This window comes from Myxocyprinus asiaticus, chromosome 13, assembly GCF_019703515.2.
Source record: "Myxocyprinus asiaticus isolate MX2 ecotype Aquarium Trade chromosome 13, UBuf_Myxa_2, whole genome shotgun sequence".
NCBI lineage: Eukaryota > Metazoa > Chordata > Actinopteri > Cypriniformes > Catostomidae > Myxocyprinus > Myxocyprinus asiaticus.
The window spans coordinates 32,748,623-32,773,755 of NC_059356.1; the positions used below are offsets into that span (position 1 = coordinate 32,748,623).

The 25,133-nt window shown below is 41.6% G+C and overlaps 3 protein-coding genes across 3 annotated transcripts in view; 1 reads left to right on the forward strand and 2 right to left on the reverse strand.

The window, feature by feature from the left end:
- Positions 1-16,121, forward strand: part of LOC127450097 (4-aminobutyrate aminotransferase, mitochondrial-like) — a 32,836-nt gene extending 16,715 nt beyond the window's left edge. Inside the window, exons 6-16 of the mRNA XM_051713867.1 lie at positions 3,078-3,127; positions 3,452-3,532; positions 4,558-4,650; positions 5,928-5,990; positions 6,077-6,140; positions 6,296-6,444; positions 6,863-7,000; positions 12,873-13,040; positions 13,645-13,791; positions 14,070-14,181; positions 14,548-16,121. Coding sequence (XP_051569827.1) covers positions 3,078-3,127; positions 3,452-3,532; positions 4,558-4,650; positions 5,928-5,990; positions 6,077-6,140; positions 6,296-6,444; positions 6,863-7,000; positions 12,873-13,040; positions 13,645-13,791; positions 14,070-14,181; positions 14,548-14,699 — 1,217 coding nt within the window. The 3' untranslated portion in view covers positions 14,700-16,121. The remainder of the gene's footprint in view (positions 1-3,077; positions 3,128-3,451; positions 3,533-4,557; positions 4,651-5,927; positions 5,991-6,076; positions 6,141-6,295; positions 6,445-6,862; positions 7,001-12,872; positions 13,041-13,644; positions 13,792-14,069; positions 14,182-14,547) is intronic.
- Positions 1-25,133, reverse strand: part of LOC127450113 (N-alpha-acetyltransferase 60) — a 436,968-nt gene that overhangs the window by 373,849 nt on the left and 37,986 nt on the right. The window lies entirely within an intron of this gene.
- LOC127450118 (calcium-regulated heat stable protein 1-like) overlaps positions 17,396-25,133 on the reverse strand; it is a 32,361-nt gene continuing 24,623 nt past the window's right edge. Inside the window, exons 2-4 of the mRNA XM_051713921.1 lie at positions 20,671-20,908; positions 19,959-20,081; positions 17,396-18,343 (exon numbers count right to left, since the gene is read on the reverse strand). Of these exons, the coding sequence (XP_051569881.1) occupies positions 18,181-18,343; positions 19,959-20,081; positions 20,671-20,864 (480 nt within the window). The 5' untranslated portion in view covers positions 20,865-20,908 and the 3' untranslated portion in view covers positions 17,396-18,180. The remainder of the gene's footprint in view (positions 18,344-19,958; positions 20,082-20,670; positions 20,909-25,133) is intronic.

The window sequence follows — 25,133 nt, forward strand, 5'->3', positions numbered from 1 at the left end:
ATGTTAGCAGCAGATCCTTTAAGTCCTGTAAGTTGTGAGGTGGGGCCTCCATGGATCAGACTTGTTGGTCCAGCACATCCTATAGATGCTCAATCAGAATGAACTCTTTGTCAGAATGAAGTCTGCAGCCAACAGACAAGAGGCTGTGCTTTTGCTATGCATACAGACTGAACATCATGACATGATGCATGTATCAGTTGAGTTGAGGTGACTTTTGGACTTTGTTGCACCAAAAAAGTGTTATGCCATATTCTGTGATTCATTTTCTGTGTTTTGTCATCATTTTACTGTCATAATTTTACTGCGAGAAAGCTCTCTGCTGGTGGTAGCTGGGATTGCGATGCAGACCTTTATGTAATATCAGATTTTTTTGTTAAAAGAGAGAGAGAGAATTGTTTATGCTTCAGTCATCAGTGAACAGGACATACATGTTCACGTGAACCTTGCCATTTATTTTTGATATGTCAGGGCAAGTGTACTTGTGTAGAGATAACAGATCAGTTCAGGTCTGTAGAGCCGAGGAGGGCGGGGCCGGGCTGGAATGAGACACACCCGGTCCCCAATCAGCCTGATGGGGCGCGCGAGGGTTAAAGGCGGCCGGGGACGACAGTTCGAGAGAGAGAGAATTGCAGGCAGCTGTACTGTGTGGTTTTGGTTGTGTGTTTAAGTTGTTCATTAAATTATTATTTAAGTTGTCAAGCCGGTTCTCGCCTCCTCCTTTCCACTGAACTCCCTTTACACTGGTGCCCAAACCCGGGAAGGAGGAGGGATTCCCGTCGCAGAGTCCTCGACACTGCCGTCCACCCAGGGGAGCGCCGCTGCCGTCCGACGGGGGACGGAGTAGCCCGACTACCCGGAGGCGGGGAACGGCCGCCGTCCGCGAGGCGAGTGGGGACGGGACTCCCCGACCGCTGCCGGGGGCGGAGGAGTGCCCTGCCGTCCCCCGGGAACACGGAGGTGTCGAGAGAAGACCGCCGTCCGTGGGGGGGGGAAGCGACTCCCCGACCACCTGGAGTGGTAGGGCCACTGCCAGGGGCGGAGGAGTGTCCCCACGGGACGCCGGGAATGCGGAGGGGCGTTCTGTCCGCTGGGGTCGGAGGTTTGACTCCGGTCCGCCCGGGGAGGAGCGGCTGCAATCCGCCTGAGAGGGTGGAGTAGTGATCGAGGACCACGCGACGGCGCATCAGAGAACCGGTGAGTTTCTTTTTTCTCTCTCTCCTCTCTCTCTCTCTGTTGCTCCATGTTGGCCTTTCCCTCGCCATTTTGTTTTGTTGTTTTTCCCCTCCTGTCTCCTCCCAGGTCGAGGAAGGCGGCGATGACCCACCGGCAGTCGGGGCATAAGGCACGCCGACCCCCCCCCGGAGAGGAAGGGTGGGGGATGTACGTCATGCCGGGGGCTCCCCGGCCTGAGGCAACGCCAGGAGGAGTGTAGAGCCGAGGAGGGCGGGGCCGGGCTGGAATGAGACACACCCGGTCCCCAATCAGCCTGATGGGGCGCGCGAGGGTTAAAGGCGGTCGGGGACGACAGTTCGAGAAAGAGAGAATTGCAGGCAGCTGTACTGTGTGGTTTTGGTTGTGTGTTTGTTTAAGTTGTTCATTAAATTATTTAAGTTGTCAAGCCGGTTCTCGCCTCCTCCTTTCCACTGAACTCCCTTTACAAGGTCAAATTCCTCTTTTTCTGTTTTTGGGTAGAATGTCCATCCTTATATCTTATGTTACAAGTGCAATTGTATATTATTATTTATTAGAATTGTACTGTATATTGTCTATATATATATATATATATATATATATATATATATATATATATATATATACTGTACTTTTTGTAATGTAATTTACATATTACCCAGTATGGACTCACACTTCACAGACTCACTCAGCTATACTGTAACTGCTTGTTTATTCAAGAATCAAACTAGAGAGCAACAAATTATTTTATAATCATTATTTAATGCAAATAATTATTCATCTATAAAATTTTCATTATGATCAACTGATTTATCCTAAGGCCTCTTAGTAGTAGGCATCCTTCCATCTTTGGGAGATGATAGTGTAGCTTCCAGTTGGGTGATGTTCTATCTGCATTTTTGCGAGTGGCTGACTAGTCAGACTCTTGAATGACAGTATCTGCCGCATCTGCTGGATGCTTCATGTCTTTCTTGCAGATGTCTTTGTAGTGCAGAAGTGGGCGTCCAGTCGGCCTTGAGCCCTCTACTAGCTCGCTGTATAGTAGGTCCTTGGGAATACAGCCTTTTTCTATTCTCTTGATGTGGCCAAGCCATCTAAGGACTTTCACTGAGAGTGGTGAACAAGTTGTTCATGCCGGCACATTCTAGAACCTCTGAGTTGGGTACTTTCTCCTGTCACTGAATGCGCAGAATGCGCCGCAGGCACCTCAGGTGGAAGCTGTTGAGTTTCCTCTCATGTCTCGCGTAAGTGGTCCATGTCTCGCTGCTGTAGAGGAGCGTTCTGAGCATGCAGGCCTGGTAGATGAGCAGTTTGGTCTTTTCTGTGAGAATTGGGTTGTTCCAGACCCTCTGTTTTAGTCTGGCCATGGCTGCTGCTGCCTTGGCGATCCTGCCGTTCACCTCTGTATCGATGGAGAGCGAACTGGATATAGTGGACCCGAGGTAGGTAAAGTTCTCAACAACTTCCAGGTTGTACTCATCAATGATGATGTTATGGGGGGAGTCTGCATCCTGGGCCATAACGTTGGTCTTCTTCAGACTGATGATTAGTCCAAACTCCTTGCAGGCGTGGGAGAGGCGGTTGACAAGCTGACAAATAATTATAAATTTTTAACGTTTTCATTATGATCAATTGATTTATCCTAAGGTCTCTTAGTACTGCATGATAATAGTAGTATCAGATCCCTGCTCACTGCTGCTGTCATTATCAGCATGTGACTCACTACATACCGTACAGTACATCAGTTACCCAACTCCACTAATATGCAAATGTTTTTATAGCCTTCAGTGACAAAGTCAGTGCAACTGTTTGTTTTGGTTTGTTTGTGTTTATACTGTTTTTTGGAATATTTTGAATACTGCAAGTTTTCTATTTTTTTTTTCTAGGTTACAATCATCCAGCTTTAATAAAAGTGATGACCAATCCAAACAATGTGGTAAGACTTGATCAGACTGTGAAATCAGTGTGTGTGTATGCATAGAATGTAGAATGGAAATTAGATTTAGCAGTGATCTGTCAGGCAGAGCAGCATGAGTGTGATGAGATTTTAAAAGGTGTAGTGTACTAGGATGCAAATGACTTTTATATTTCAGTGCCTCTAAATGTCTCCATGCCTCAATTTCGCCATATATCTGAAAATTCCCAGCTTCTTTTTATTGGCTTTTGAAACATCAGTATGAGGAAATAATGAAATTCTAATGAGCACTGTGTACTTTAGTGGATAATTTTTGCCTCAGCAGGAATTGTTTTGTTTACACAGAGTGCATTTGTCAACCGGCCTGCGCTTGGAATTTTGCCGCCCGAGAACTTTCCGGACAAACTGATCGAGAGCCTTCTGTCGGTGAGTGCATGTTTGAAGACTGTAGCTCTGTTCCAAAACCTAATGAGCTTCATAGGTAGCATCCTAATAGTCATGGAACATCATAAATGCCTGATTTGGAGCACTCTGTATAGGCAGCTATTCAGTGCCTCACAAATAGTGCTCCTTACATGAAGTGAACGGGAAACTCGACTCAATAGAACGCAATAGTGCCCTTTTTAATTCCAGAATTGACTGTTGCGCTCTATTGATTTCAATAAAGGCGCATGAGAGGAATGCAGCAATGCTCTAATAAGCATAAAAATACATGGCTTAGTAATTTTCTAAATTATTTTTTAAAATAATTGTCAATTTATAATTTTTAGCAATACATTTTCATTATTGAAGGAATTCTAAGTACATTTTTAATCGACATTTCTCTCGCTTCTTCCGCCATCTTGGATTTTGATTTTTCACTGTGCATGGGGTTGCCTTCTCAGCAAAGGATAATTGTGATGCTGCCTTATGATTTGTCCAAAATAAGGTATCTTAGAAAGCAGCATAATTAAGTTGCCTACTGTACCTTTTGGAACAGCCTTCCAAAATGCTACGGCCATAGGCAGCTCACTTTAGGCAGCATGGCTTTTGGAACAGATCATCAGGTGAAGTGTCTTTTATAAGATGTGCTTGTGTTCATGCTCCAAATCATCTACAAGAGCTGATAACAATTGTTACAGTTGTTTTTGTAAATTATTGGGGATATCGTTGGAACACTTATCAAGTAGTAAATAAGAAAAGCCTTTTTGTGCAAGAACTGTAAATTGCAGTCACTTCATCTGAATTGCCCTAAGAATGAGGCAATAGTTTCTTTAACTTGAAGAACAAAATTTGTTCAAGGGTTATAACACAGCCCTTTGGGATTCTGTTTATCTTGATAATGCCGTTGCAGATGTCATGGATACCCTGTTAATTAACTGCACTCTTTTCGTATTGGCCAGAAGTTACTTAATGTTTATTGTAGTGGTGCCAGTGTGGAATGCTGTAAATGACACTTTCTTCAACATCAGATTGCCCCCAGTGGGATGACCCGAGTACAGACCATGGCCTGTGGCTCCTGCTCGAATGAGAATGCTTTCAAGGCCATGTTTATCTGGTACAGAGTGAGTGGACTTTCTTCTATTTGATCTTACACACAAACTCTACTGGATGTGTCATGACCACCCACACACAGCTCTGTTGTAAATGCTTTAGGTCAGTGTTTCTTAACGGGACAGTCCCGACCCAAAAATAGGTTGCAAGTCTGTTCAGATTGGGTCGCAGACAACAAGGAATTAACAATGCCAGGGTTCTTCCTCCGTTTAAATTCTTCTGTGGCCCAAGCAAAATTTCGGGCTGCCTATGCAAATGATAATGTTGATGATATTTATCTCATGTTAGGTGCTTTTTACACACTAAATATGCTTCTCATATGAAGACGTGATGTGATTTAAGCTTGTGCGAGCCATCGCCGAACCACTCATGCATACAATCTGCTCTGTTCTAACCTACTGTATATCTGGAGCGCATGCATGTCAACCAGGCTTCCTCGATGTTGCGGCGCAGACCACAACACTGATGTGACCCACTGAAAGTCTTATGAGAATTTTCTAGTTTAAAGTGCTATGGTGAACGTCAAACCTCTCAAACAGCTTGACAGCCCTGACATCTGTATCTTTTGTTGTTGACATCAACAACAAAAATGTCACTTGTTACATGCCCTTTTACTTGAAATCCATTAACTAAACTATGCAAGAGAAAAGAAAATGCGACCAATACTACATTAAATACAGGTTATGTTTGGACGCCACTTGATGTCCAATGTAAAGTCTGAGTCTTGAAGCAAAACCAGTTGAGAACTACTGCTTTAGGTGTAATATTGGTCATATTATGATTATAACAAGACCAAGGGAGGAGTGATTCTGAAAGAAAGGAGTAGAAGTTGAAAGCTTGATAATTTAACCAAAACTGTACTGTACATCAAGATTGGTGTTTTTATACATGAGAAAAGTCTTACTCAATAAAATCTATTTAAAGCTGAAGTATGTAATTTCTGCACCACTAGCGTCACCAAATGGAATTGCAAAAATACTGATTGGTGTCAAACAGGTTTCCCATACACTCCCACCATCTTCCATTGCTCAAACAAACAAAGCAATGTTTTGATAGTGCCACAGAGACAAAGTTTACACTTTTCTGAGAAGTAAACCTACAAATAGCTTTTAGTTGTTTCTGCATATTAAGCCAGGATAAGAGAAATTTTTTTTCATTGAAAAATGTACACACTTCGGCTTCGGCTTTTAATATGTCAAATATGTTCGCAGATACTGATTTAATTCATATTACTTTATACACATGAATAACTTATATCATCTAAAATCTTCTTTTTAATATTTTCCAGAATAAAGAGAGAGGACACAGCAACCCCTCTGAGGAGGACATTGGTACCTGCATGATCAACCAGGTAAGACATGAAAAACTGAAAAGTGAAAGACACTGTGCATATGAAAAAGTTTGGTGCCATTTTGCATTTTCTTTCCTCTCTCTCAGAGCCCAGGATGCCCAGATTTAAGCATCTTGTCTTTTATGGGAGGTTTTCACGGGAGAACTTTGGGTAAGGTCTAATAAAATTGTTTGATATGTTATAAACATTTTATTAAAAGGTGTGTTGGAGCAACATGTTGCAACCATGGCTCACCGATTGGTACAGTTTCAAACCTGTATTGCAAAATGTGCCGATACCATTCTTTGTGTGGTATTGGATTTCAGGTTGCTTGGCCACAACACATTCCAAAGTCATTCACAAGCTTGACATTCCGTCCTTCGACTGGCCCATCGCACCCTTCCCTAAACTGCAGTATCCTCTGGAGGAGTTTGTAAGGGAGAATGAGCAGGAAGAGGCCCGCTGCCTAGAGGAGGTCAGAGATCTCAGCCGTCTACTGTACTGTATATTACACTCAGAAACTTGCTCAGTTATCATGTTCACACACACAAAAAAACATCCTCTTACTAATTAATAACTAATTTTTGACCCTAGAACCTTTCAGTTACCAACCTAGATCTTCAGCCACCAGGCAACACCACTACATTACCCATTAACTCACCATTTTGGCAACCATTTACTATAAACAGAACCAGACTGCAGAATAAAATAAAAAATTTTTTTTAAAAATGACAATGCACTTACTGTTAATTGTCTTCAGTTTGAAAAGTAATCTATAAAACTTGAAGTGCTTATTCTGTACACATTACCTGCCCCATGACATATTAAGTAACATATATTGAGGCATTGTATGTGGTTTATGTATGGGCAATAATTATGTCTCTCTGTTTCAGGTGGAGGATCTCATTGTGAAGTGGAGGCAGAAGGGCAAACCAGTGGCAGGCATTGTGATAGAGCCCATCCAGGCAGAGGGAGGAGACAACCACGCCTCCCCTGACTTCTTCATCAAACTCCGCAATATCGCACGCAAGGTGAAACGCTGTTTACTCCTTATTTGTTGTCAATGTATCATTTTTTTTTTAAGGCTGACTGTTCAATAATGCTTCATAATCCTCAATAGAAAACAACAGTGACCACCCACTTAATCAGTGGCCTTGGTTGCGGAAGCATTTTCTCCATTCATTTTCTCCATTCATTTTCTCCATTGAGATGTAGGAAAAAAAAAAAAAAAAAACTTTAATTAAGAGGTCTAAGCCAAGAACCAAACTAACTAGTTTAACAAACTTTGATTTTAAGCAACAACAAAAAAAAACGTTATAAATAAATAAAAATAGGGCTGTCAATCAATATTTTTTTTTATTGAAATAATTACATGATGTTGAATTAATTGAATTAATTGCATAAATATTTGCTTAGAAAACCCCTTAAATAACAATAATTCAAAATATAATGATTAAATCATTATAAAGTTATTTAAATAATTATAATGTGAATATAATAATTATGTTGGCAGACAAGTAAAGATTTATTTTAAGAGCTAAGTACGCATCAGTGTACACCAGCATCAGACTGACACTTTTGGAGTGTGTCACTGTGGCAGCGGGGGCGGGGGCGTGGTCAAGCATCTCTCCGGAGAGAGAAAGCGGTAAGGGCGCTGACACCTGAGCTAAATTATGTCTAACACCTGTCTCTAATTTCAGTGAGCACGGGGAGAGCCATTTATCCCAATTTCTAGAATCATCGTGCACGAACTTACGAATCATGTTTTTGAGGGTTTTATTAAATCGTTCCACCAGGCCATCCGTTTGAGGATGGTATACACTGGTGCGAATCGATTTAATATTTAATAATTCGTACAGTTCGCGAAGTGTTCGTGACATAAATGTTGTGCCCTGATCAGCGAGGATTTCTTTCGGAATCCCCACCCGGGAGATTATTTTGAAGAGTGCCTCCGCAACACTGCGTGCTGAGATGTTGCGAAGAGGCACGGCTTCCGGATATCGCGTTGCATAGTCCACTAGGACCAATACAAAGCGATGTCCGCGTGCTGACCGTTCTAATGGCCCGACGAGGTCCATTCCAATTCTCTCAAAGGGGACCTCGATCAGAGGGAGAGGGCGCAATGGTGCTTTTGGGGTGGCCGGTGGGTTAACCAGCTGGCATTCGCGGCATGCCGCACACCACCTGCGGACATCGCCGCCAATGCCCGGCCAATAGAAACGGGCTATTAGACGGTTCAGTGTTTTCCTTTCTCCTAGATGACCTGCCATGGGATTATAATGAGCCGCCTGGAATACCATTTCCCGACGGCTCCTTGGAATCAAAAGTTGGGTTGTATCCTCTTTGGTCCGAGTGTCCTGTGTCACTCGATACAACCGCTCATTTATAATTGCAAAATAGGGGTATGAAAGTGCGATGTCGGGTTGGAGTCGTTGACCATCGATGACTCTCACTTGGTCAAAGGCGTGTTTGAGGGTTTCGTCTCGCGACTGCTCCAAAGGGAAATCCCCCTCAGGGAATTCCCTGAGAAGGGGAGGGGCTGCAGCCTCTCCCCCTCTCTCGTCATCATGACGTGGGGCTGTCGAGGACGGCCCCGGCTCCACCTCCCCTGCCAGAGCATCGCACATCACACATCTCCCCATTTTCACACAGGACCCAGCCGCGCAAATTCCCTTTAATAAAACTCTAAAATCAGGCCAATCAGTCCCCAAAATCAGCAGATGGGTGAGGCGGGAACTAACCGCAGCCTCCACTCTATGCTTTTTCCCCCGAAATGTAATTGTCAGGGTCACCACCGGATACTTGTGAATATCCCCGTGTACACACTTCACCTTCACTGTTTTAGTTGTGACCAATGCCTCGGGTTGAACCAGGCATTGGTGGATAGTGGTTTGATTACACCCGGTATCCACCAATGCTTGATGAGTACCCCCCTTGACACTTACCGGTATCCGGTACGCTCCGGCCCGGTCGGGGGCAGCCTGTGGGAGGTCAGAGACCCGCACCACCGTCCCCAGCTCCATCAGAGGGCACTGATCTCGGAAGTGGCTCGGGTCTCCGCACCTCCAGCGGGCTGGCCCAGGCGCTACGCCCGCACTTGCGTCGGCGGGCGCCCCCCCCTGAGGGGGAGAGCGGCGGGGCATTGGAGTAGGGGAAGGTGTCGCCTCCCACACCCGGGGAACTGGTCTCAGGGGCTGAGTTCCTCCTCGTCTGCGTGGGGCAGGAACGGGACCTGGAGAGAGAGCAGACGAGAGAGAGAATGGGGAGGGGGAAGAAACAGAGGGAGGAAAGAAAACGTAGGAGGGATCTTCCGCCCTCGGGATCGCCGCCATGTGGTCCTCCGCAAGTCGGATGGCTTCCTCCAACGACGCCGGGCGGTGGCACTGGACCCATTCCGCCATCCCTTTTGGCAGTCGAACTATAAACTGTTCCAGTACCACCTGGTCGATAATTCCCTGGACGTCGCGATCCCCCGCTAACAGCCATCTTTGGCAGGCGTCACGGAGCCGCTGAGCAAAGGCAAACGGGCGGTCGGAGCTTTCCAACTTCAAGCTCCAGAAGTGTTGATGACTTTCCTCCAGAGTGCGACCAACCCGTTGCAAGATGGCTCTTTTTAGATCTCCGTAGGCCAGGAGGCTCGACGCTGGCAGTTGTTGAGCCGTGAGCTGGGCTTCCCCAGACAATAGTGGGATCAATCGAGCTGCCCATTGGCCGAGCGGCCAGCCCCAGATCTCGGCGGTCCGCTCAAACAAATCCAGGAAGGCCTCGGGGTCGTCCGTTGCCCCCATTTTCTGTAATGCTGGTGGGGGTAACGGCGTTGGTGTGTCCGGGGTCGCGGCTGAGGATGCCCCCTGGCCGAGGAGGCTCCGGATCGCCTGCCGGTCCTCGGCTTGAGCATGCATGAGCTTGACAAACCGGCGGTCTTGATCTTGTCGGAGCTCAAGCAGCGTTTGTTGGTGGTTCTGATGTAGGCTGGCGAGGGCTTGGAGGATCTCCGCCAACTGGGAGGACTCTACGGGACGACCTCCATCCATCTTCGACCCAGACTTCAATCCCGGGTTTCGGCACCAGTGTAAAAGATGAAGCGAGGAGCAGTTTTTCCTTCTTCAGGTCAGGCTTTATTTTCCCCTCTTGGCGACACCAATTTACAGTTTACCTTCACACACTAACCTAACACACACAGCTTTCATAAACAAACTTTTACTACTAGAAAAAACTTTGCTCGGCTCTGTCGTATCCAGTCTCTCTCTCAACTGAGTGTTGTGTTGCTCTATTTATGCCGCTCTCCCCGTGCTCACTGAAATTAGAGACAGGTGTTAGACATAATTTAGCTCAGGTGTAAGCGCCCTTACCGCTTTCTCTCTCCGGAGAGATGCTTGACCACGCCCCCGCTGCCACAGTCACTTTGGTTGACGCATCATAAACAGCGTTTTTAGCTCACTTAGGAAAACATGTCTCGACACCCCTGCATTCAGAATTGGTCTTTTTTTGTTTTTTTTGAATGCAAGAATGCATCCTTATTTGCACTGTTGCTAGTGTCAAGCAAGCCTGAGTGTGGTATGTCATCTATACCGCAGGAGTTTCGCTTACTGCCCCCTGCTAAAAACAGGTGGTACTTCAAACTTGAATTGCTCCGATGGAAGGAATATTTTATAATACGGTTTCGAGGACATGACTAATTGTGCTACTTTTTTTAACTTGTTATTTTTTATATAATTAATCGCACTAAATTAACTAATTAAATTGACAGCCCTAGATAGATGGACAGGCGGAGCAATTCAGATAGATAGATAGAAACCACACTGTGTTGTGGCTTCTCCTAAATCATGTGTCATCGCTTACCAACATCTTTGCTCAAGATAGGTCTGTCTTGAAAGGTTTATACAATATTCTTAAAAATCAATTTCTCTATGGAGAAAATTAATAGGATTTTTACTTCCGTAACTGATGTTTCTTGCTGGATGCTTTGAAGTAGTTGCAGAGAGACACTTCAGTTATAAATAGCTGAAATTAGACTCTCTGTAGTGTCCATTAATAAAAGAAAACAGCACCCAAAGATAATTACTTTGCAGGCAGTTCTTCTGATCCACTCTAATTTGCATCCTTCTGAATGAGATAAGGCAGAAGACAAAAGGGAATAATTTCATAAGGTTGCATTATGCCCAGAAAAGAGGCTTCTTAAAGGTGAATTGTATAATTATTTATTTTAAAATACACTATATTGCCAAAAGTATTCGCTCATCTGCCTTTAGACGCATATGAACTTAAGTGACATCCCATTCTTAATCCATAGGGTTTAATATGACATCGGCCCACCCTTTGCAGCTATAACAGCTTCAACTCTTCTGGGAAGGCTTTCCACAAGGTTTAGGAGTGTGTTTATGGGAATTTTTGACCATTCTTCCAGAAGCGCATTTGTGAGGTCAGACACTGAAGTTGGACGAGAAGGCCTGGCTCGCAGTCTTCGCTCTAATTCATCCCAAAGGTGCTCTATCGGGTTGAGGTCAGGACTCTGTGCAGGCCAGTCAAGTTATTCCACACCAAACTCGCTCATCCATGTCTTTATGGACCTTGCTTTGTGCACTGGTGCGCAGTCATGTTGGAACAGGAAAGGGCCATCCCCAAACTGTTCCCACAAAGTTGGGAGCTTGGAATTGTCCAAAATCTCTTGGTATGCTGAAGCATTCAGAGTTCCTTTCACTGGAACTAAGGGGCCAAGCCCAGCTCCTGAAAAACAACCCCACACCATAATCCCCCCTCCACCAAACTTCACAGTTGGCACAATGCAGTCAGACAAGTACCGTTCTCCTGGCAACCGCCAAACCCAGACTCGTCCATCAGATTGCCAGATGGAGAAGCGTGATTCATCACTCCAGAGAACGCATCTCCACTGCTCTAGAGTCCAGTGGCGGCATGCTTTACACCACTGCATCTGACACTTTGCATTGCACTTGGTGATGTATGGCTTGGATGCAGCTGCTCAGCCATGGAAACCCATTCCATGAAGCTCTCTACGCACTGTTCTTGAGCTAATCTGAAGGCCACATGAACTTTGGAGGTCTGTAGCGATTGACTCTGCAGAAAGTTGGCGACCTCTGCGCACTATGCGCCTCAGCATCCGCTGACCCCGCTCTGTCATTTTACGTGGCCTACCACTTCGTGGCTGAGTTGCTGTCATTCCCAATCATTTCCACTTTGTTATAATACCACTGACAGTTGACTGTGGAATATTTAGTAGCGAGGAAATTTCACGACTGGACTTGTTGCACAGGTGGCATCCTATCACAGTACCACGCTGGAATTCACTGAGTTCCTGAGAGCAGCCCATTCTTTCACAAATGTTTGTAGAAGCAGTCTGCATGCCTAGGTGCTTAATTTTATACACCTGTGGCCATGGAAGTGATTGGAACACCTGAATTCAATTATTTGGATGGGTGAGCGAATACTTTTGGCAATATAGTGTATGTTTCAAATACACTCTCGTATCCCTGTTTAATATGCAGAGACAACTATAAGTAAGCCGTCAGTGAAAAAGTGTAAACACTGTGTCTCTATAGTGCTTTCAAAACATTGCTCTGTTTGTTTGAGTGTCCCAACCAGCCGCAACACTGGCTCAACCGATGGCGTGAGTTTGGGGCAAGACTATCTGTTTCTCTGGCCAATGAAAGAAAGCAGGAGTGTTCAGGGAAAATGTATGGAAACAGTCATTGTTTTTGCAATTCTGTTGACACTAGTGTCACAGAAATAACACACTTCACCTTTAAGAAATTGCGAGAACAACTAGGGTGTATCGAAGTGCAACGGCTGTCTACAACTGGTATTGTATGCAGCGATACCAGCTGACAGGACTGGCTTTTACAGTGAGTGAGCTGACAGATGTTTATCTGTGTCTGGCTCTTTCAGCATGGCTGTGGTTTCCATGTGGATGAGGTGCAGACTGGTGGAGGAGCTACAGGCAAATTATGGGCCCATGAGCATTGGGGTCTGGATGACCCTGCAGATGTGGTCTCCTTCAGCAAGAAGCTGCTCACAGGAGGATACTTCCATAGAGATGAACTGCTACCAGACAAGGTAAAAAAAAAAAAAAAAAAATACTTTTTCCTCTCTAATTCCCCTCATACCGAATCATCAACACTCATTCTTGGTAATTGTTCCCAAATGTCTGCTCTATCCTCATCAATAATGAATCATCGTTGATAAACGACAGTGTAATGTGTTTGTGCACTAGGCGCCAAATGATTTTTCTGGCAGTTTTGCAATCCTTGTTACTCTGAAAGATTGCATGTCCTTAGACAAGGTTCATAGATGTACGGCATTGCTCCAAACATGAGCAACCATGCCCTCTGCTGGTGAAAACATGCCTTTTCATGTTAAGTAACCTTCTGTGGTGCAGTATTACCTAAGCAAGCACAAAAAAGGCCTTTGTCCATTAGACTAGTTATAACCGCTGATTAGATTGACTAGGTTTACAATATTGTATGCTCCCGACTGTTGACAATCAGTTTATTCTGTATAATATATGAAGTATATTATGTATAGTTTGTATTAGCTTCAGATGGCACGCTTACTGTCCAATCACTGACCTTCTGATGCATGTTACACACAAAACCGGAAAATATTGTGAAAATTGCAAGCTCCAATCAGATTGCAGTTGACATTATTGTATGCACCTCAGCCCTACAGAATCTTCAACACATGGATGGGAGACCCCTCAAAGAATCTGTTCTTAGCCGAGGTGCTCAATGTGATCAGAAGAGAGAACCTTCTGGAAGAGGTCACTCGCTCGGGAAAGGCTCTTTTGCAGGGTCTTTATGCACTGCAGGTATGGCCATCTTCTTTTATCTCCTCACATGATCCTTCATTCACACAGGCCACTACTCAACCTGAGAGGCTTTAAAACCATTAATGGTTCTATTATGTGGATGCTCATTCTTCGCCTGAGGGCCAGCTTCACAAATCCTGCCGCGGGAGAAACAGACTACCAGTGATCGATTATGTTTGCATTATAACTATGGGTTTTGAGGCCATTGTTGTAGATTGATATTAGCTCACAAGAGTCTGAGCAGAACATTTGTTTAGTGTCTTTCTTTCATCCTTTAGACCCAGTACCCTAATATCCTGAGCAGGGCCCGTGGCCAGGGTACCTTCTGTGCCATAGATGCCTGTGATGATGCCACCCGTAACACTATCATGCTTAAGGCCAGGGACAAGGGTAAGCCCTTAAAGGAATAGTTCACCCAACAAATTAAAATTCTGTCATAATTTACTCACCCTCATGTTATTCCAAACCTGCATGAGTTCCTTTCTTCCATGGAAAAGAAAAAGGATATTTTAGGTGAAAGGTTAGCCTCAGTCACCATTCACTTTTATTGTATGGAAAAAGATGCAATGAAAGTGAAGGGTGCCTGATGCAAAAATTCTTCGAAAGGAAGTCATATAGGTTTGGAACAACATGAGGGTGTGTGATGTCAGAATTGTCATTTTTGGGTGAGCTAACCCTTTAAATATAATTTAAAAGACACGTTGTTATGGGATACTGTGCACTTTGAACTGACCAGCAATGTGTCTTCTTCACCAGGCGTTCTCCTGGGTTCCTGTGGAGAAAGGTCCATCCGTTTCCGCCCCGCTCTAGTCTTCAAGGAGTATCATGTTCATCAGCTCTTGAACATCCTGAATGACGTCCTGGCTGAGCAGAAACAGAGACCTGGCTGCCAGGTCAGCCACCAGTAAGAAGCATAGAGGTCCAAACCCATAGTGGGTTTATACCAGCCTGTCACAAATAATTTGTCTCTCTTTCTCTCAGCCGCTCTCCTCTTACTATTTTTCTTTTTTTTTTTTTAAAGATAGAAATATGCTTTCTTTCTTTATTAATTAGTCAGACACAGATGTCAACTTTGTGCCATATTCTCTTCTTTTACCAAAAGTGGCCAGATTGAAGAATAATGAGTAAACAGTTAGGAATTATCCTGGTTATAACACCCCCCAAATCTATGGTCACTCCAATTGTGTATTGATAAAAAAAAAAAAAAAAAAAAAAAAAGCCTAAACAGTCTTTTGCACATCTCTCATATGTTGCAATTTTGTCTGTAAACTGCAGAAAGAAGTTACTCAGGACCAGAGAAACAGTTACAGTATGAGCTCACAGAGACAGGACAGGATTTCTAATTGCAATATTTCTGCTAACCTCTATTTTTTACCAGCAGAGGCTGTCCAGGTCTTAATGTTTGGAAGTTAACATGAAAGAAGTGGTCCCACAGTATGTAAACACTCAAAATTCTTGCAGAAGTTCTTGCCAGCATGGAAAGAAAGCTGCAGTCATAAAACATGACATTTACAGAGATGAAAACACGTCCGTAAAATAGATACTAGTTTAGTATCTATAGTGAAATAGCTGCACTGGAAATGTTTATAGTGTGATTTTGCATGATGACAGATTCGAATTTATAGAGAACCTGAATATGATGGTCCTCTCTGAATTAGAAGCATGTGTGAGAGTCTTAAAATCATTATGGAAAAGATGGTTGACTGATTGCATCCTGAGAGCCAATGGAAATCTGGAAGTGATAAAGGAGGTACAGAGAACTGTGGAGCCTCTATTCCTGTTTTAATTCAAAAACCTCATATAACCACAACCAATCAGCAAGTCCCTTTATCAAAGGAGAATGCCTAATCGTATTATTCTTTTAAGGAAAAGTTAAACCAAAAATGAAAATTGTCAATTTATTCACCCTCCTGTTGTTTCAAACCTGTAGGACTTTTTTTTCTATGTCAGGCGGTATGTTAGTCTCAGTCACCATTCACTTTCATTGCTTTTTTTTTTCTCCAAACAATGAAAGTGAATGATGACTAAGGCTGCCATTCTGCCTAACATCTCCTTGACGTGGAATTAAGATAGTCATACAGGTTTGGAATGACATAATTAAATAACATAATTTTCATTTTTGGTTGAACTGTCCCTTTAAAACAGAGATTAGCAAAATGTAATCATAAAGATCCATTGTCTTTACTGTGAAGAGAGGCCAAAACATTTAAAGCACAAGCTTGTGAAACTGTGGATTACGTGAGAGCCAATTCTGTCTACAGGTATGCCAAAATCCGATAACAGGGTTTCACAGTTTACCATGACAGGCCATAAATCTGGATCCACCAACAGTACCAATCTGTTAAAAGCACATATAACTCTGAGACAAGCTTGGGGCGGCTTGGTTTAGTGTCCATCCAATTCTCAGGTGAACATGATCGCCTCATAATTCATTGTTTATTGTCGTTTTCTCATTATGAGCCACATGTACGAAGCAGAATGATATACGTAGTTCCACTGGAACCATCACGCACAAGATATTGTTCATTGCCACTTAATGGTTTTCTCTCAGACAGCTCGATGCCTGTAAATGTTTATGATCTTTGTGGTGATTATCCTGCTCTAGCTTCTCCAAGCTGAAAGGGCTAATAGATGTCCCTTCTGCTTGGTTTGTGGGATTCTGAGCTTTAACCGTCCTTTTGTTTCAAAGCACTTAAACCCCAATGCGTACTTACTGTAGTTAGATTATGCAAGGCTCATGGTACAAGCATTCTTAGTGAAGATTGACCTTTTTTTTCCAGCTTTGTTTACGGCACCATCTTTTAGGGGTCTCAGAATAAAGTTCTTTATTTAAACTGATATTAAAGGGATAGTTCAGACAAAAATGAAAATGCTCTCCTCATTTACCCACCCTCATGCCATCCCAGATGTGTATGACTTTCTTTTTACTGCCGAACACAAACAAAGATTGTTCCAAAAACATATGACTTTCTTCCGTGGAACACAAAAGTATGGGCAGAATGACAGCCTCAGTCACCATTCACTTTCATTGTATCTTTTGTCCATGCAATGAAAATGAATGGTGACAGAGCATTTTGCCTAACATGGTGAGGAAATTACATTTTCATTTTTGGGTGCACTCTCTTGTTAAATAAGGAACTTTGCCTCATTAATGTAATTCAATATCTCAGCAGAAATGAATATGTACAAAATCACACCCTCTCTAATACTGAACATTATTCTTTTGTGATATTGCGTCCCATGTCAGTGTAATGTAGAAATGTGGTTAATGTTGTTTTGAATGCTTTTTAAATGTTTGTTTAATGTTGTGGACAGGTTGAGTGCACAGGCTCCTAAGAGACCCTTAGAAAGCTGTGCCTGTGTGTATTTGGCAAAGTCAGTGTTTAATAGACAAACGTGTATTATTGATAACTAACAATAATACAAATTGCTAATGTTTGTTTACACCGTTTGTGTAGTAAAATTAGAACAATTATTGATGTAATGTTTTCTAAATAAACCTAAATATTATTGTCAGAGGTAATAAAATAAATCTCTTCAAACAAATATTACATTTTGATTAATCTTCTTCTTGCTTGTCTTTGAATTAAAAACAAGTCATGCATAATGATCCAAATGATATATTTTCACAATATGTTGACAATACACAAAGAGAAAAAAATTTAGTAAATACAAAATATATGGAGAACTATGTATTTTAGCTATTAGATATATGAGTTAAGGCGTTCTGTTAAGAGTGTGTGGTCCGTTTTCTTAAAGGGATAGTTCACCCAAAAATTATTGTTCTCTCATCATTTACTCACACTCTTGTTGTTTCAAACTCAAATCTATTTTGTGTTAAAAAATAAGTTTAGGTAGAATGTTAGGTAGGATAGCCAGTCACCATTCACTTTCATTGCATGTTTGTTTTGTTTCTCCATACAATGAAAGTGAATAAGGCTGTCAGTCCCTAACAGTTCCTTTCGAGTGCCACAGAAGACAGTAAGTCATGCAGGTCTGAAACAACAGGGTGAGTAAATAATGACCACATTTTAATTTTTGGGTGAACTATCCCTTGAAGCGTATCCCATATTCTCAAGACAACGATCATTCAAAGATACTGAAGTCACAGATGGTTAGTTTAAGCATTTTTGTTGGCTGCTGTTCATGCCACATAATTAAACAAAACCACTAATACAGATTACTTCAAAACAAACCCCCTCCCCCAGGCCCCCCAAAAAGAAAGAAAAATAACAGAAGCAAGACTTTGATATTTCTCATCTAAAGGCATTCATTCAGCCCTGCTCTCATCCCCCAAACCTCCAAAAAAAGGAACAGAAACCCATTTCAAAATCACCATCACACAGCCTGACAGTTCAGAAGAAAGCAAGCTATTCTTATCGCGGGTCCTCAGGATTCAACCACCGCTCCTGACCAGGTCTCATGCTTTGTGCCTGGTGCTAAATGAGTGATGGTCACCTCCACAGCCTGGATCTTCTCATGTTTGGGTGGAATAGAGCAGATCTTATAGCTGACTTCATCTCCCTCCACAGGCACGTATTCACCCTCAATGCTGTAGGAAGAAAAATCAGTATCATCAGTAAAGCATTCTCAACCCAGTAAGAAAACATACTCCCCAAAAGCATATCATCTAGAAGGTGGTGTGTTCTAATTATTGTGTTCAAGCATCCGATAAACAATTTAAAAAGAGCACAAATCATAAACAGTGTGAAAACATCTGCTGAATGTTATTTTAACATCCGTAAAATAAGTAAGGGATAATATACACACAATAAACCCCACAAAAAACCCCAAAGGGTGATCAAGACAATGGTGAGAAGTGGACTGCAGAATTATTCGATAGACATGCGTCTGGCACATTTATGTTTGTTTTTTTGACACCATGTCAGCTTCTATGGCTATTTTCATGGCAAAATCAGGTTAAAAATGTACTAAAGCAAAATATTTAAAAACAACTTAAAACCTATGGAAGATATTTTAAGATTCATGTCTAATAAAAACTCTATAACTGATTCTGGGCTGACTTTGTTTAAAAAAAGTAAAATAAAATAAAATAAAAAAATATATATATTTCAAGACTGTCAGCAGAATAAAACATTTTGCTCAGAGAGTTAGAAATACCACATGCCAATAAAATGTGTTACACAGACAGGTGAAAGCACAGTAATACAGGAAATCGATTGCCTACAGAATACAAACAAATATATTTAGAAGAATATCTCAGCTCTGTAGGTCCATCCAATGTAAATGTGACCAGAACTTTGAAGGTCCAAAAAGGACATTAAGGCAGCATAAAAGTGATCCACATGACTGCAGTGGATACACTTTCACTTTAACATTCATCCACCTACTGGTCAAAGATGGAGACTTCTAATAAAAAAGGACTTAAATATTGATATGTTTCTCACCCACAGTTATATTGCTACTGAAGATATGGATTTAACCCTGGAGTCGTATGGGTTACTTTTATGATGCCTTTATGTCCTTTTTGGACCTTATGAGTTCTGGTCACCATTCATTTGCATTGTCAGGACCTACAGAGCTGAGATATTATTTAAAAAGATCTTTGTTTGTGTAGAAGAAAGTCATTCACATCTGGGATGGCATGAGGGCGAGTAAATGAGAGATTTTTCATTTTGGGGTGAACTACTACTTTGAAAAAATATGCAAGTAACTTTAATAACTTTTGCCCATCTGCCCATAAAATAATATAATGGGGTGGGTGTTTGAACAGCAGGCAGCTGCTTCAGGGTCACCTGGCCAGTCTATAATTTTCCCACTGCTCAAACACACTGGAGCTGTGCTCTGAAAGAAACCAGTATAACACTCTTATCTCTGATACACTCCAGTGCTAATCAGAGCCCTGACCCCAAAACCGTTCACAAACTCCACAAGTTTCTATTTCTAGAACATCCCCCTTCATGGTCAACTCAAACACATCTACAAATAGACTATGAACACTTACTTACATGCTCTCTGATTAAGGGGCCATAGTAGTCATGCTTACATATGCTTCAAAAGCATCCATAGTCAGGGTGCTGATGTCGTCGTGTTGATCATTTATATGCATACTGGGTTATTTGGAATTGTTGTAGAATGTGTGTTGGCTTTAACGTAGAAGGTGTGAAATCTTGTTTAAGGCTTGAGATGCGTTCTAGTTAACTCACTCAGATATGTGCACAAAGATGTCATTGCCTCTGTCCGATGGTGTGATGAAGCCATGGCCTTTGGACCGTGAAAAGCACTTGCAAACCCCAGTGAAAACTGGCCCCTCTGCTGCACGTGCTGCTCTGAAAGTGGTAGAATGAAAAGTATATACAGTATTAAATATTATACAATCTATATATGGGTATATCTATTCTATAATGACATAAGAACATGTCTAGGTCACCTTTTACCACAAAAAAAAAAAAAAAAAAAAAAAAAAAAAGAAAAAATTCAATTTACATTTTCATGACAATTAACCACCCAATCCCAAAATCTTAGTGACAATTTGTTTTTGTAATGCTTATTATTCCCAATTGTGCCTCATTGCATTTTAATTTAAACAAAATGATTTAAGTAAAAATATATTACAGTAATTTTATTATTATAGTAATTTCATTATAGTAATTAGAATGTGAGGGGGAAATGTGCTTAAATAAAAAAAAATTAAAAAAGCTTCATTTTCTTTCAGCAAAATATACATTTTCCTATTTTATTTATTTATTTTGATATTGCTGTGAAAAATGACGCAGACAAGTTCTTGACATGTTTTGTGAGATTCACCCATATGGGTGAAATCGGGGGAAAAGTCATTTAAATTAACATACTGTAATTTCACAAGAATGCAACTAAAAGCAGTAAATGATATTTTGGATATTGTGCTGCTGTACTCACGCTGAGCAGGTCCGGTTGCGGCGGGTGGGCAGGGGGCTGGGAATCAGGTAGCCCCCTCTCATGGGGGAGGGTGATCGGTCTCTGTGGCGGCAGGCGGGCAGGCGCAGAGAGTTAGGAGACACTGGAGAGACAGGAGACAGCGGGGACAAAGGAGGGGTGGTGGACTTTACAGGAGACGACGCCTCTGAGGACATGTTGAAAGTTGGACTGCTTATGCTCTCAGGAAACTCAAAGGATCCTTGAAAAAGAGAGATGGGGAGGACCTTTAGTTTAGCACACTGAACCTTCTCTTGCAGCTTGTACCTGTATTTTGCAGAACATAACTGAATATTTTCTTTTTCAAAAGAAGTGGTTCTTGTGCTCGAGGAACTGCGCACTGCTCTCAAAACCAGACTTGAGAACCAAACAATGACATAGCGGTGGGCGATATCAGCAAAATCTCATATCACAATAGGAGTAATTTTATAATCACAATAATGATATATATCATGAAAAAAAAATTGTGAATATGAAATAAAAATGTTGTAATGCCTATTTTAACTAATCTAGTCAGTGAATTAAATACTTCCAAATACTTTCTCTTATATAGAAAGAGAACTGGACAATAGTCCAAGTAAAAAAAAAAAAAAAAGTTTTAAATCATTCTTATTATAATGCTAAATTTCACATTATGCCATATTTCGGTCTATGTTGCTGATCAATATTATTCTTATTATTATAAACTTTTCTCAAGAAACTCAAGATCTTCCCAAAGCAATTCAACAAAGAAAATAATGCATTAGTAAAAAACAAAAACAAAAACAAAAATACACACTTCTTACAGAAAATATCCTAAGTTATGTAAACACTTCTTGCAGAAAATAAATATTAAATAAATATAAACACTTCTTGAAAAAAAATTATGATGAATTAATGGAGCTCATGTTTTCAAAATATTCTTTTGTGTGCTTAATTTTGAGGAGGTAAAACAAATAGCTTGTATTACGAGTGATTATCGTGGTGTGACAGTTTACAGATGACATTTTTCTGCTCTGTTGGTTTTTGTGAACCAATAAAAAGCTCCTCTTCATTTTCTTGATTTATTTGAGAGTCATCCTGTTCTGTGGAGATGTTTTTTCAGGGATTTGTCTGTGTCAAAAATGATTAAGTAGCACGTGTGATCCCACTCTGCACTCTCCTGTAAATATCAGGAAGCCTGTTGGACTCACACACACTTGCGTGCTCCAGAGACGTGACACTCACATGAAACACTGAGCGTGTCAGATGAGAAGCACAGGAAGCTCTTACAAAGTACCGAATGCGAGACGAATATCATTGAATTTGTTTAGGCAGCCGAAAACATTACAATGCCATAAAAACCATGTTTCTTAAAATTCTCTCAGTCTCACATGAAGCCCTACCCACTGATAGATAAGCCCATGCTGGACACAGTTATTGACATATCGCGATATGCACGATATAGCAAAATCTCTGTCAAATGACACTTTATATTGTCACCACCATATATATCCTCATATCGCTCAGGCCTACGATGACGTAACTGATTACGTTACCACATAACCTGCCCGAGTTGTGCATGTTTTGAGAACATGTTTAAACATCCAAAGTAATTTAATTCAGCATATTTCTGACATCACAAGCTGCTTTTGATGCAACGGTCAGAAGTTAGAGAGTAAAATCATAGCAATCAAATCACAAGTATGATATCTGTAAATAACATCTTTATTTTAAATGGGCATAGAAATAGGAATTTTGAGAAAATATCTTGACATCGCAAGTCATTTTCTCCAGTGTCTTTACAGCACCACGAGCTGCATTTGATGCAACAGAAATCCATTCACACATTCAAGCGGTGGAACATATGTGGAATATTCCTCACATTAAGCAACCATTAAGAAAATGTGACCGGTGCAGTTTCACTGAGAGATGAAGACTCACTTGTAAAAAAAAAAATATTATAAAATAAAAAAACAATAGTTTAATGGCCAGTAAGAAATATTTATTTATACCCAGTAAATTCTCTCGTAATTGTCAGGTGTAGCAAAAAAATTGGACCCTGTCTGTGACATTGTCACATAAAATTTGTTTTCAAAAAAGCAGAGAGAGAGAGAGACAGAGCGCAGTGTTTCCCATGAATTACCTAGACTGTGGCGGTCTATATTTTTACACTTCTCATAATAACATAAAAGATCTCTAACGTTGTGTTTTGTGCCGTTGCTTCGGCAAAGCATCTCACTCCCAGTCAGTCAGCAACCCCCCCCCCCCAACCCTGCTGTACGCGCACATGCACAAACACACACACGCACTAGAACCACTAATTCCGCTAATTATCTAACGTTAATGTTATTACCAGTTGCTCTAACAACGTAACTATTTTCAGCATCTGAGGAGCAAGTTGGCTCATCATGTAACGTTAGGCTATTGGTAATATTAACTGATCGTGTTTAAGTAATGCTACTAACTTAAGCTTAATATTTGTACCCTTGATTTCAGATCATGAGCATTTTTAAATATTGCAAGAGAGGGCAAAATCCACCACCAGATGAGGAAGAAACCGCTACAGAGGTAGCTAGCTAGGATAGCTAGCATAGTTAGATGGCAAGTCAATAGCCAAACTGACTATTCATAGGCTTTTGTCAAGAATTAAACCGGAGTAACAGTGGAATTTTAACGTTACTTGTTTCTTTGTAGCAGAAGAGACAGCCTCAGCTGACTCTCATATAGGGACAGACATTCAGAGAGGAGCAGCAGTAGTGCAGGTACTTCTCACAGGGGCAGCAGGGGAGACAGCCTCCCCTAGGGAGGGACAGCAGGTGATTTTGGCAGCAGAGAAAGGGGTAGTAGGTCAGAGTAGTTTCAGTTCCGTTTTTGAACTGCGTTAAACTTCATCTCGTTTACCATGCTTTGTGGGTTTGACTTTATTGCTGTGTCATCCCCATTCATATCTATACAACCAATGTGTTTATAATTAAATTACTACTAGAGCACAAAATTGTTTACAAGAGCACAAAGATCTTCATAGATCTAGCCTCTTAATTTTGCTCTCAAAGTTCACCAGATTGATGCATTTAACTTTAAAATGTACAAAATTTTCTAATGGGGGAGCATGCCCCCAGACACCCCTAGAGGGTCCGAGGTCCACCCACCACAGTCTCACAAAATCCTGTGGAAAACACTGGAGAGAGAGGGACCAAGTAACTCAATATCACTAGTGTACACATCAGTGGCTGAAACAGTCTTCGAAAGCCACTGTGAAACCTAACACTTGATGACTCGGAACAGCAATCAGTGAGAAAAATAAATGCCAGTATTTTGTTTTTCGCATAATTATCGAAACCTCACACAGTATTCTGCACCCAAACTCCACTCCTAGTAAATACACTTTAAATGCAGGGAATTATGTGCATAAATTATAGATATGGTTTTAGCATAGCCTATTATTCACCATTCATAATGTCACCTGTGTTTTATGCCCTTTGACTTTGTCTTTCAGCATCCCTGTTATAAGTACCAGAACCAAATCCCCTCTGGTGGCCTCAGGCTGTAGCTCCCATTTCCGACAGTACTGTAATCTTTCACTGTTGATCATTCATGCCACATTCAGCCATTGTTAGCTCTATCTGACAGATCACCCCATCCAGTATGATATTACAAACCTGTTCCTCTGGCAGAGCATTTGCTAAAGCCACCAGAGTTTTTATCCTATCAGTCGTGCAGACCGAAACCCTGCTCAAAGCTGACGACCCCTTCTGAGCAGGTCTCTCTTGGTTGTGAGATCTGTTAACAGCACTCTAACTAATTCACCAGTCCCCCATTATGAGCACTGGAGTGCTGCGTCAACACGTATGGGCCATGATAGTTCAAGCATCCCTAGTAATACTCACAGCACCCAAGCACCCCCCTCTACTCCTCTGGGCCATTACAACCCACACAACTAGGGATGTCAAAAGTACCGGTACTTTGGTAGTAGTCAATATCAACAACAAAAAAAATGTAACTATATCAGTTAGTTATTGTCTTTAATATTAAGCAACAATATTGACAAGAACATAAAAATAAAATAAAAAATCATTATAGTTACTCAATTTACTCCTAATAATAAGGATGAATTTCCTTAATAAGAAAAGTGCTATATCACACAAAGTTCCAAATTGCTCAGAGAAACACAAGTAGAAAAGAAGGGGAGAGAAAGTGGTGAAAGAATTAATTGAGAATATTTTTTTTTTTCCACTGATGTGGGTCTTGACAACTGAAATTGTGGTATCATGACAACCCTACAAACAACAACAGTCGGCAGGAGACCAGGGTGACCAAGAAAGATGTCTGAGGAAAAAAACCATGACATATTAAATAATAATGTAATTATTTCAACTGCATCAGGAAGTGACAAAACGGTTTTCTGGACACTCCTGGGTGGCTCTGCCATGGCAACACAGTGCAAACAACTCTTGAGAGAGATGCAA